The sequence below is a fragment of the Mytilus trossulus genome, chromosome 7 (assembly GCF_036588685.1).
Source record: "Mytilus trossulus isolate FHL-02 chromosome 7, PNRI_Mtr1.1.1.hap1, whole genome shotgun sequence".
Taxonomy (NCBI): Eukaryota; Metazoa; Mollusca; class Bivalvia; order Mytilida; family Mytilidae; genus Mytilus; species Mytilus trossulus.
In genome coordinates, this window is record NC_086379.1 from 38,160,502 (window position 1) to 38,174,332 (window position 13,831).

Sequence of the window (13,831 nt, forward strand, 5' to 3'; positions counted from 1 at the left end):
ATCTTGGTTGGTTGGCCAGTTCATGCCACACATTTTTTAAACTAGATACCCCATAAAAGATTGTTGTCAAATTTGGATTAATTTGGCTCAGTAGATTCAGAGGAGAAGATTTTTGTAAAAGATTACTAAGATTTACGAACTAGAGGCTCTAAACAGCCTGTGTCGCTCACCTTGATCTATGTGAATATTAAACAAAGGAAGCAGATGGATTCATGACAAAATTGTGTTTTGGTGATGGTGATATATTTGTACATCTTACTTTACTGAACATTCTTGCTGCTTACAATTATCACTATCTATAATGAACTTGGCCCAGTAGTTTCTGTGGAAAATGTAACCGGTAGTAAAAATTTACAAAATTTATGTAAATTGTTTAAAATTGACTATAAAGGACAATAACTCCTTAGGGGGTCAATTGACCATTTTGGTCATATTGACTTATTTGTAAATCTTACTTTGCTGAACATTATTGTTGTTTACAGTTTATCTCTATCTATAATAATATTCATGATAATAACCAAAACCAGCAAAATTTCCTTAAAATTACCAATTCAGGGACAGCAACCCACCAATGGGTTCTCTGATAGCAGATAAATCTTGACCTGATAAACAATTTTAACTGTGTTAGATTTTCTCTAACTGCTTAGGTTTTAGAGTTATAAGCCAAAAACTGCGTTTTACCCCTATGTTCTATTTTTAGCAATGGTGGCCATCTTGGTTGGTTTGGCAAGTCACGCCACACATTTTTTAAACTATATACCCAAAAGATGATTGTGGCCAAGTTTGGATTAATTTGGCCCTGCAGTTTCAGAGGAGAAGATTTTTGTAAAAGATATATAAAATTTACGAAAAATGGTTAAAAATTGACCCTAAAGGGCAATAACTCCTAAAGGAGTCATTTAATCATTTTGGTCATGTTGACTTATTTGTAAATCTTACTTTGCTGAACATTATTGCAGTTTACAGTTTATCTCTATCTATAATAATATTCAAGAAAATAACCAAAAACAGCAAAATTTCCCTAAAATTACCAATTCAGGGGCAGCAACCCAACAACGGGTTGTCCAATTCATCTGAAAATTTCAGGGCATGTAGATCTTGACCTGATTAACAATTTCACACCATGTCAGATTTGCTCTAAATGCTTTGGTTTTTGAGTTATAAGCCAAAAACTGCATTTTACCCCTATGTTCTATTTTTAGCTATGGCGGCCATCTTGGTTGGTTTGGCAGGTCACGCCACACATTTTTTAAACTAGATACCCCAATGATGATTGTGGCCAAGTATGGTTAAATTTGGCTCAGTAGTTTCAGAGGAGAAGATTTTTGTAAAAGTTAACGACGCCGGACGACCGACGCAGGACGACCGTTGTCGGACGCCAAGTGATGAGAAAAGCTCACTTGGCCCTTCAGGCCAGGTGAGCTAAAAATGGTTAAAAATGACTATAAAAGGACAATAACTCCTAAAGGGGTCAACTGACCATTTTGGTCATGTTGACTTATTTGTAAATCTTACTTTGCTGAACTTTATTGCTGTTTACAGTTTATCTCTATCTATAATAATATTCAAGATAACCAAAAACAGCAAAATTTCCCTAAAATTACCAATTCAGGGGCAGCAACCCAACAATGGGTTGTCCAATTCATCTGAAAATTTCAGGGCATGTAGATCTTGACCTGATTAACAATTTCACACCATGTCAGATTTGCTCTAAATGCTTTGTTTTTTGAGTTATAAGCCAAAAACTGCATTTTACCCCTATGTTCTATTTTTAGCTATGGCGGCCATCTTGGTTGGTTTGGCGGGTCACGCCACACATTTTTTAAACTAGATACCCTAATGATGATTGTGGCCAAGTTTGGTTAAATTTGGCCCAGTAGTTTCAGAGGAGAAGATTTTTGTAAAAGTTAAAGACGACAGACGCAGGACGACGACAGACGCCAAGTGATGAGAAAAGCTCACTTGGCCCTTCGGGCCAGGTGAGCTTATAAGAAATCCATGGTTCATGTAGGCATTAATTATAACATATATAATAATTCTTGTTTGACCTTTACCCACAAAATCCACAAATATTGGAATTACGTGAATATGAGCATATGGAATTACATGTTATTTGACAGCTTTCAATATCTATATATCAAAAGAAGCAATCAAAAGTTAAATAGCTGAATCTATGCATGACATCTGAATATAGCCAATTACTTGTTTTTCATTTATTTACCTGACATCTATTTTGTTGACATTGACAATACAATCTCCTGCTAACAGCCCTGCCCTATCAGCAGGACCACCTGGTTCCACCGATTCTATAAATACTGGATTATTTCCTGCTAATACAAATCCAAAACTTCCATCTTCTCTATGCACTATAGTTGAACTAAAATAGTAAAAAAAATTAAATTGAAAAGAAACCAAAGGGAGAATTTAAGTCGTATTAAATCTGTTTAAAAACAGCTAGCAAGATAACAACTTATGTTTGAAACTAACAATGACCAATTAAAACTATTAATATATAATGCCCTTTTCTTCTTTTTTTTATTACCTCAAATTCAAATTAATATTTTGCAATTTTTATGGGTTTTTTTTTCTTCTCAATTTTTGGTTAGTGAGTTACACTTTTGTTTATTGTTTATTGCAACTTTGTAACTATGAAAGTTGCCTGTTACCTTACAGTACAGGAAATTGTTATACTGACCTAAGGAGTTCTCAAAGCATTTAAACTAAAAGAAGTGTATTTGAGAACACAAATTCTCCACTGAAGCTTTGCAATTTTTCATGTTAAAAGGAGCATAAATGATAACTTCAAAACAGTATATAACCCACTACCCTAATTTCGAATCTATATGATAATATGTTGCATGACATCTCCCAAGAATATTTTGAATCAGTGTTAAATAATCTTTTTTTTTTTTTTTTTTTTTTTTTTTTAAAGTTTTTAAAATCTGTTCATTTAGTGTCCATAGTTTCTTTTTACTTTCAACCTTGTGAAATATGCAGATTTATACAAATGGCAAACACTGCTAAAACCTTATGTTTTACATTTTGTGGCTTTTGTAAGCAAGACAAAAAGTACTAACATTTTCACGCTATTTTTCTGACTTCCTGGCGATACATCATCTTCATTATTGTTAAGAAGTACTTCATTCTCTTTGATAAAATCGTCAAATCTGTGTCTTTGTCTAGGTGGGATGAATGGTCTGAAAATAATTAAAATATCTATTTTAATGCCCTTTAGGTTAAACATAGTAAAACAATTTTTAATCAAGTAAATATTAACTTAAACCTGAGCTTTGATACTCATCACCGAAGGGCATACTTGTGAAAGACAATAGTATATCAAAACATAAATGCATCATTTACAAAGGGATGAATACACTTCAAGGTATCATTTTTGTTATGATCATAAACATAAAATAAAAGAACATTAGGTTAAGGCCAAATAACACTAGTTTATATGTCATGATGACATTACAATATGTGGTTTTGAGGATTACTTCAGAAATGTTTCTAGCAAAATTGCAAAGAGTTGCCAAAACATTATTTTTTCTAATTAAAAGACATTGAGTGATTTCATGCTTTTTGATATTGTTTTATATACATATTTTAGTAGAAAAAAGTGGAGGTCTTATTAGTACTTGTTATTTTAATATCCAGTGCAATATCATTAACAAGAGGTTCCAAGGAGTCGGTGTCGCTCACCTGATATTTTTATTTACAATGGATGCATGAAATCATGCTACTGTTAAACTTTTGCTTTAGTTTCAGAGATATAAGTTAAAAACTGCATTTTTCCCTTAAGTTCTATTTTTAGCCATGTCTACCATGTTGGCTGGCAAACAGGGTCATCAAATACATTTTTTAAAACTAGATACCATTGTGGCCAAGTTTGCATAAATTTGTCTCAATTATTTCAGGAGAAGACTTTTGTAAAAGATTACAAAAATATACGAAAAATTTAAACTAGACTTTAAAGGGTAACAACTCCTTATTGGTCAATTGATCATTTTGTTTGAATGTTGACTTATATGTATCTTCCTTTGCTGAAAATTATTGTTGTCTACAGTTTATCTCTATCTATAATAATATTTATGTTATAACCAAAAACTTCAAAATTTCCTTCAAATTACCAATTCAGGGGCAGCAACCCAACAACAGGTTGTCCAATTTGGCTGAAATTTCAGTGCAGATAAATCTTAACCTGATAAACATTTATACCCATGTCAGATTTGCTCTAAATGCTTTGATTTCAGAGATATAAGTCAAAATCTACATTTTACCCCTATGTTCTATTTTTAGTCATTGTGGCCATCTTGATTGACAGGCTGGGTCATCAGACACATTTGTTTAACTGCATACCCCAATGATGATTGTAGCCAAGTTTTGTTAAATTCGGCCCAGTAGTTTCAGAGGAGAAGTTTTTGTATAACTATGCACAACAGAGGATGGAAAAAAGATGAGAAAAGCTCACTTTGACCTTTGGGCCAGGTGAGCTAATAAAAGGAATGTAAAACATAACTTTATCTTAGAATGAATGTCATCGGTATGATTATGTGTGAAATAAATCTTTTACTTCTTTTGACTTATTACTAACATAAGTCAGAGCATGTCTACAGATGAAATTCAATGAAATGAAAATATTGAAAACGTAATTGCCCTGTTCAATTGTCATATTTCTCTGCCCATTGTAAACTGCAATGCCTGTATTCTAATTTAAACTCTATAATAATTAAGTCTTCAGAGGTCATTTTGATTGTTACTAAAAAAGAAGTTTAATTGTCATAAGTATGAATGAAATGTTATAGATGATAATAAGTCCAAAATCTTATTATATGTCTTTATACACTTTTTGAAATTTTGACATATGTTTTAGAATGTTAATAACATGAAAATAATAGAACCAAATTGGTGAACCTGATTTTGACAGTTTATTGCCATTCAAAGCATATTTAGACAGAATATTGATGATTTGGTTGAATGAGGGAATAGATTTTTTTGTTCTACCTACCTAGAATGACCAAATGAAAGAAGGATGGAATGTTGGAATTGACAGATTGACCAAATGAAGGATGGAGGTTAAGTGACCCAGACCTAAGGTGACAGTGCAGCAGGGCCATAATAACTTGGTGTAATTCTTCTTAATTATCATTTAACAAATATGAGTTACAATGTACGTGGCAACCAATGAACCTAATACATTAATGTACTGCTGTAAGGAATTTTTGTTTGAACGGCTTTACATGTAAGGTCATCTATCATATTGCATCTGAGCAACATTTAATTTGTGAAGGACCTCTGTTTATAAATACAGATTGGTTTAATGAATGTCATAAAAAAATATGTCTAAAGTATATTTCTAGAGAAGTATTAGATAAAGAGTAAAAAATTTCTTTAGTTATATAATATTTGTACTATAATATAAAAATATTCCATGAGAATAAGCTTAAAACCAAGTTGTAGTAATTCTGTTATAATGACATATCTTAAATATTCTTCAAAGCAAACATTGCAGGTATAATTTACAACGTCAATATGTTAGAAATAAATGCTTCAATAAAGAGGACGATTTGAGCTTCTAATGAATGAAAACTCATCTTGTTAATTACTTCATCAAATGTACATTACGAATACATTTCTGACATAACAACAACAGAGTTCCTCAGTCATCATAATGTTCCCTAGTGCTAGACATTTACAGACTGTAATCCTTAATTACATCATTCAGTTTCACATAGGGGAGCCCAATGTATTTAGTCTTTGAATCTGAAACAGTGTTGTTATATGTCGCAGACAAGGATTATCAGAGCTTTTGTAGCAATTAATTATTCTGAAGTAAGAGAATATGATCAAATATTGATTTCATGTGCAGAATTCAGATTGGGACACAACCAGCTCATGTTTCCACTAATTGAAGAAAAATTTAGTAATTTTGTGTCAAAATAGGAAAATAAAATCCTCTAGTCAGTAGTTTTCAGGAGCTTCCTCCCAATATCAAACCTAGATCCATGCCTGAATTTTATGTTGGGGAAAAGGGAATCATAAATGTTTAAGTCTACTGAAACATACTTAGACACTGTTGATTTTCTTAACAGTTTAATAGTGTAGAACCTATAACTAAAACTAAAAGTCATATAATAAAATATAGCCTATATTTTGTTTTGGAGAAGAAAATAAAATCTTATTTGGTAAATAATAGCAAATTGTAAATGAAAAGAGTTTTTTTTTGCTGTTCAGTTTGATTTAAAATCCTTAAATTCACACCAATTTTTTGTTGATTAAGGATAAATGTAATTTTCCTAGATATTTGATTTTGTGGTTTTGCCAAAGTCTGCATTAAAGCCGATAGAACCCATGAAATCCACAAACCTACTTTTCATCAGAAATGCATCAATCTGGGTACTTTTTGGAAGGTACTACATAATCCATATGTCAGCAATTGGACTTAGTTTAAATTCTCAAGTTTGTATCACAATTGCAATACATCAGACATTAGTACTAGCACACAATTTGACCTCAAAATACAATTCTTTTAAATGTCAGTCATCAGCTAGACAATTGCTACAATGATCCTTTCTTTACAACTGATACATGTGATACAGTATATTATTTCAGCCAAAACTAAAACTGTGTCAATATTTTGAAGGGGGTCTCATTGGGGGGTTCCGATACCAGATCCCGCTTACTGTTTTGTCAGATTCCTGTATCCCGCTTACACTATGTACGTAAGTAATTCTCATTTTTAGTCATTTCCTGGGTCCCGCAAGACCTCATTTCCCGTTTTCACGCCACAATAATTTGACTTTCACGTGTAACGCTTACAAAAAATCGTCAATCCCTCGTCACGCCTAGACCCCAATGAGACCTACTTTGAATTTATTGGTAATTCTGGTTTGTAATATTGCAGGTATTGAAAGTTGAGGGTTCACCAAGACAGCACAGCAACAATCCCCCAAAAGCAAAAATTACATTCTTCAACAACACTTTTCCTCGTACAACCAGGGTTTTGACAGGAAAATGTATGCCAAAAATATGTTGGGGTGAATGACCACATTAGAATTTTTATATGTATATTAACTGATTTGCATATTAAAAAAATTTGCATCTAGACTTTTTTTTAATAAAAGTTCTACAAATAAAGGCAACAGTAGTACTATTCCACTGTTCGAAATTCATAATTTGATTGAGAAAAAAAACATTATCTGGTTACAAACTAAAGTTGAGGGAAACACACCAAATATAAGAGGAAAAGTAAAAATGATGTTCTTTATTGAGTTTTGCTAATCCATAATAAACATGATTAAACTTTGAAATATGTCATGAAAACAAAAACAAAACTCCATACTATTGCATGTAGAGCAATATTACAAGCTAAATATTATTAAAAATAGATAAAAAACATGTATTCATTTATCTTTCTCTTACCTAATCTGTTTCATAATTTTCTTCTGTTGTGGAGTTTTGAGAATTGCCTTTAACGCTCGTCCTAACATTTCAATGTCTCGGTCCTCTGCATACTGTTTAAGTACACTCACAGTTGCCATTTTCTTCTCGTAATCCGTCCCCAGAATTTCATTCATCTGCGAAAATTGTATACACAAAAAATCAAAATGCTCACTATATATTGGTAGATATATATCTCTTTGTATAAATGGCAGAAGTGCCATTGCAGGATTCACAGAACAAAAATTAATTACTTTCATCAATTTATGTTAATTTATCACAAAAAAAGGCAAAAAATCTGGCAGATTTTCAACGATCTCTGATTTTCAATAAAATTAATCGAAAATAGTGCTCGTCTATGTATATTCCATAATTCACTGAAACATGCATAAGCAGGTGAAATTAACCACAGTGCATGCATTCACAATCATATCTAAATCCAATTTCAAAATAGAAAAACTCTACACATTGGAAAACTGTAATCCCTTTTCCTAGCATCAAACTGCAACCAATTCAATACCTTTCTGAACAAATCCACTTAGATGATTAACTTCTTTTGTGCACTTTTTCTGCCTTAGTTCTCGAGAGAAATTAATTACCATTGGTGTAAAAAATACAAATATTTGCATTAAAAAGATGAATGATCCAGGAAGTTATCTATAATATCGAAATTTTATTTACAACCAATGATCTTTTTTTATTTAAATAACGAAGTCTCTGTTTCAGTGGTCAAATTTAAATTGTTTCGCACTTTGTCCTTTTTCTAATATAACTAAAATAATGTGGAAAATCTATTAAAAAAGAAAGCAATAAATACCTTTTCTGCATTCAAAAGGTAAATAATCTACCTAACAAAATTGCTATCATTAAAAGTAATAAAATTAATAACCAATAATTATACTTCACACTTTTGGTTTCATTTAATCATTTTATGCAGACATGCAAGGATGTTTGCTGCAAAACATCAAACCTAATATTTAGATTCCAATTAGATAAAAACGTACTGTATGACGAAAATTGTGTGGGAGAAGAACTTATAAAGTAAAATTATGAACTGATTCATGGCAATAAAATTATGTTTTTTTTGTTCAATATCATAACCATGATAACTGCACACCAAAGCACTCAACACATATGAAAAAAGCTCAAAGCAAATTCCTTCACTCCTGCACATCAGAGGTATTTATGGTGTAAACATGGAGTTTATAATCTTTCTGATCATTTTTGATATTCAAAGATCCTACCCGTTTTCTAAAGATTTCAAGATGATAGACAAAATTGGAAAACATTTGAAAATTTTTGCAATTAATTCAAATAACTCATATAACAAGTCATCTGACAGTTTTGATGAAAATAGCCAGTAAAAAATCTTAAAACATTTTTGTCATGTCAGATTTTCTAGAAAACAGATTAAACTTGCATTTTACCCCTATGCTCCATGTTGTTTGGCAAGTAGGGTACATTTATAAAACTAGATACCCAAATGATAATTGTGGCTAAGTTTAGCTCAATAGTTTTTGAGATAAAGGGGAATTTTGAAAAAGTTATCAGACACCAAGGAAGGACAATGCTTGTCAGGAAAGTTCATGTGATTATGGACTTTCCGTATTGATTTTCCTCTGAGTTCAGTATTTTTGTGATTTTACTTTTCACACCTATCAAGGTGATCTGAATTTTTTTTTTTTAAACCAAATCTTGTTAAAGAATTTGAAAAATAAAAGGGAGATTGTGTCTATGGGTCAGAGATGATACCCCACTTGCATATACAGTTGTAACGTCATTCAGGTACATAACTCAATTACGGTATAAATAAGAATAAGGCCACCCAAAATCAAACTTGATCCATGCTTTATGGTAATAACTGTTGTGTATAAGTTTCATAACTTTTGGTTAAGGCAACCTTAAATTTGAGATGCCAATAGGAAACTATTTTTGGACAGCAACACTTACTCTTCTGCAGCAAAGGGGTATAAAAAAAAGTTGATAACTCAAATGAAAATACATTTTTTAAAAGTAAAAAAGTCACATGGTAGTACATTTGTGCAACAAAAAATGTAATTTTGATGCACAGTGTTGAAGTGTTAAAAAAAATTATTTCAAAATTTTTAGAACTTGATTGAATCATTATATTGACAAGTATGTATAGTTTATGTGTTTAACACCGCTTTCAGCATTCTTGGATATATCATAGCCACAGGCTATTATATCAGGATATATAGCGGAATTTTTTTTTGAGACAAATGCCCAACAGTGATTATGGCACTCAGTTTGTTATTGGTGGAGAGACTAATGTTATAAGCAGGGAAAATGGCATTTGATTAGCAAAAATGGTCTATGTTGTAATTTATCATATAGGATAAGGCATAAAGATCCCTAGTCCACACACACATATCACTTTTCCAAGACCGGTTTTATTTTTTGCAACTGGATTAAATAAGAAAAAATAAACATTTGTTATATTACTATTGTTCTGAACTTGCTAACAAATTACTTTTTTGTACAGTTTTTACCACTGTTTACAAATGTAGTTATGCAACATTTAATGCACTTCATCACTGAGGTTTTTAACACACCTCCACAAAAAACATCCAAAAATTATGCAAGTTTCTATCATCTTAGCTTTGAATCTAGTTTAAATTTGATGATTGGCAGCCGACACCCTGATATTGTTTCAACACCGCCTGATAATAAATCATATTTATACTATTCACCTGAGAAAACTGAGACATATCGAACATATTGGAAAATATAAGAGCACAAAAAGTTCATTCAGATACAAAAAAAAAACTTAACAACTAATGTCTTTTCATAAGGATTCTGAAGTATTGGTTACAGGTCTTTGAACCCTGAATAATTATACATCAACTAAATACATGAAATAATCATTAATATCTCCTAAAATTTATTTTATCATTTTGCATTTCTGAAATTACAAATTATCAGTGCAGAATAAATATGTTTGTTATTTACATTTTTGCTATTTCAAACCTTGTTTTGGGTTTCAAGGGATCAAGATAATTGATTGATTCAAGGTACAATTAACATGGGATAAAGGCAGAGATTTTAATTTAATTTCTTTTGATTGAGCATACCTGACTAAGCCAATATTAACACACCACTTTAATGTTGTTTTTTCTACGGTTAATAAATGCCAAATTGCCTTTAATATGAAATATTTTTCTAATTAATGATAAAATATGACATCATTATATAATATACACCAGAGAAAGACATCATAGAGTGCAAGACAGCTGTGGATCCGGATTTTGAAAAAGGGAGGGGGCATCAATCAAATTTATGACTTGTTAAAAGTCTATGCAGTAATCATAGAGCTCCATTTCCCTTCCTCCCACCCCATCCATTAAAACTCTGCAAGATTTAAATGAGAGATTTTATAAAAAAAAATAAAAATTATGAAAACGTTGATTATTAATGTTTTCTTAACTTCCAGTGGCAAATATTTCAAACATATCAAGTAGAACAAGTTGGTACAATAAACAAATTGTGTGTTTTCTGGAAAGTAGAATGACCAGACGTTACCCAAGACCTTTTAACCTAGAATATGAATGCATACACGGTTTTATAAGAGTTTTAACCTAGTGGGGAACTATAACGTTCCAGTTGTTGATTGTTGTTTTTTTACCATACAGACTATAATTTATTCTAAAAAATGGGGTATCAAATATAAAGATAATACATGTACCTGGTAGGATATGACTAAGTATTTACAAATCCCTAACCAGAAAAGGGACATTCTTTCCCCAGAGACCTGTCACTGAATGGGAGGCATTTAACACTGATATCAAAATTCAAGTAAGATGTATTATTCAAACCTGAGTCAGAAATAGTATTATTTGTGCTTTATTTTTGTAAGTTGAACAACTCATAACTAATGTTCTGTATGAATAATCATAAATGACATAAATAGTATTTTACAGCAACCTATCAACAAAAAGCTACCAAAATTAGACATGTTTCTTAAATGATAATACCTAAATTCGACAATTTGAGAAAAGAATGTAAATGAATTTGATATTTCAGGAGTAACCTCCTCTTAATTGAAGATTTACATTTAAAAAGAAATGAATCTACTATACATGTAGATATAAAAATTAGACATTTGAACCTGTTATTTTTGTTCTGTTCTCAATCTGAATTAAAGTCTGATATTCAAAATTTCAGGTTTTAAAATATGTGCATTTTTAACACTGTGATATATGAAGCCTTTGAAGATTAATTGATTGTTGGTTGCTTAATATCCAGTGGCATATATTTCATACATATTCAGGATGAGAAAATTGAAGCCAGTCAAATAAATCATAGACTTTAACAAACATGTGTATCAGGAACCTTCTAAAACTGTAAATATATGTATGTTAATGTCTATAAGTAAACAGCTGAAGATGTTTTTGGAAAAATCAATGTTAGCACAAGAAAAAGAGGTCATGACATTAATTATTAAGAAATTTTCAGGATAAAAGGAATTGACTATTTGAATAATATTTTAATTAATCATTATAACACCAAAGGTATACCAAACTATATAGTTACTTAAGTTATCCAAATGTAATTAAACCTGTGTATAGACCTTTTTTTAATAATTAATGATTTGTTTCCATAACAACTTTAATAACAGTCACGAATCTGTTTAAGTGAAGTCAAGCAGAAAATGTTTATTTGTTTATAGCTATTATAGTTTTTCGAAGAAAAAAATAATAATATAAAAATTGTTTGATTGTAAACATTGCAAACTGCATACAGCTTTTTAGTTATGTCCCTTGTGTGTTTTATTATATTACCATATATTACTGTCATAATTAGCTTTGATGATTTTCCATTAATACAACAGTGAGACATTATATTTTGCATGTCTCATGTTCATCTATCTCATTTACAGTAAGACCTGTTTAAATTGACTTACATGATACAAATGAAATTAAGTAAATACTATGTTCTTAGTTTCTGAGAATAACAAATCATTTTGGTTCTGCCTAAGAGGAAGCTTAAAAAGAATGTGTCCCAAGTACATGGATGCCTTACTTGCTCTATCATTTACTATGTTCAGTGGACCGTGAAATTAAGGTAAAACTGTAATTTGGCATTTAAATAAAAACAAGTGAAACTGCGAGCTACTGCTCACTGATGATACCCCCGCCGCAAGTGGATAATATTAATAGTGTAAAAATATGCAAGTGTTCGGTAAACAGGAAGTTGTCGAGTGATGAATCTGAAAACGCATCACACGGTAAAGCTGACTTATATAAATCCTGAAACCAAATTTCAGAAATCCTTCTATTGTAGTTCCTGAGAAAAATGTGACGAAAATTTTGAACTTGGCTATCATGTGTAAAATCATACAAGTTTTCGGTAAACAGGAAGTTGTCAAGTGATGAATCTGAAATCTCATCACACAGTATGGCTGACATATATAAATGTGAGAGAGCCGTGGTGTAGTGGTTAGTGCATCGGACTACTAACACAAAGGTTCCTGGTTCGATTCCCGTTTGGGATGAAAATTTCAGGAACTCAATTTTCGGCTCTCCCTTGACACCATTTGCGAGTATGGTCTTGAGGAAAGGATGATAGTCCGTCGGACGGGGACAATAAATGGCTGACCCGTGTTAAGAGAGAGCCATATCTCTTGCACGTTAAAGACACCCTTGTAGATTTCGAAAAAGTGTAGGCTAATGCCGCTACAAGGCAGTACTCGCACCCGCAAAGTGGAAAGGGATTAATATAAGTTGTAAAAACTTGTTTCCCAATCCACTATAAACAAATATGTTTAAACTATATAAATGTTGATACCAAATTACAGAAAGGGTGGGTGTGTAGTTCCTGAGAAAAATGTGACGAAAGTTTCATGGGACAGACTGATGGACGGAAGGACTGACGGACGGACTGACAGACAGAGGTAAAACAGTATACCCCCTCTTTTTTAAAGCGGGGGTATAATGAAACTGCGAGCTACTGCTCACTGATGATACCCCCGCCGCAAGTGGATAATATTAATAGTGTAAAAATATGCAAGTGTTCGGTTAACAGGAAGTTGTCGAGTGATGAATCTGAAAACGCATCACACAGTATAGCTGACTTATATAAATCCTGAAACCAAATTTCAGAAATCCTTGTATTGTAGTTCCAGAAAAAAATGTGACACAAAATTTTGAACTTGGCTATCATGTGTAAAATCATATAAGTGTTCGGTAAACAGGAAGTTGTCAAGTGATGAATCTGAAAACGCATCACACAGTATCATCGACAGTATGGCTAACATATATAAATGTTGATACCAAATTACAGGAAGGGTGGATGTGTATACGTAGTTCCTGAGAAAAATGTGACGAAAGTTTCATGGGACGGACTGACTGACGGATGGACGGATGGACTGACAGAC

At 31.8% G+C, this 13,831-nt stretch overlaps 1 protein-coding gene across 1 annotated transcript in view; it reads right to left on the bottom strand.

Annotated features, from left to right (window-relative positions):
• Window positions 1-13,831, bottom strand: part of LOC134726387 (delphilin-like) — a 75,757-nt gene that overhangs the window by 41,661 nt on the left and 20,265 nt on the right. The window contains exons 5-7 of the mRNA XM_063590787.1: window positions 7,420-7,574; window positions 3,078-3,197; window positions 2,222-2,377 (exon numbers count right to left, since the gene is read on the bottom strand). Coding sequence (XP_063446857.1) covers window positions 2,222-2,377; window positions 3,078-3,197; window positions 7,420-7,574 — 431 coding nt within the window. The remainder of the gene's footprint in view (window positions 1-2,221; window positions 2,378-3,077; window positions 3,198-7,419; window positions 7,575-13,831) is intronic.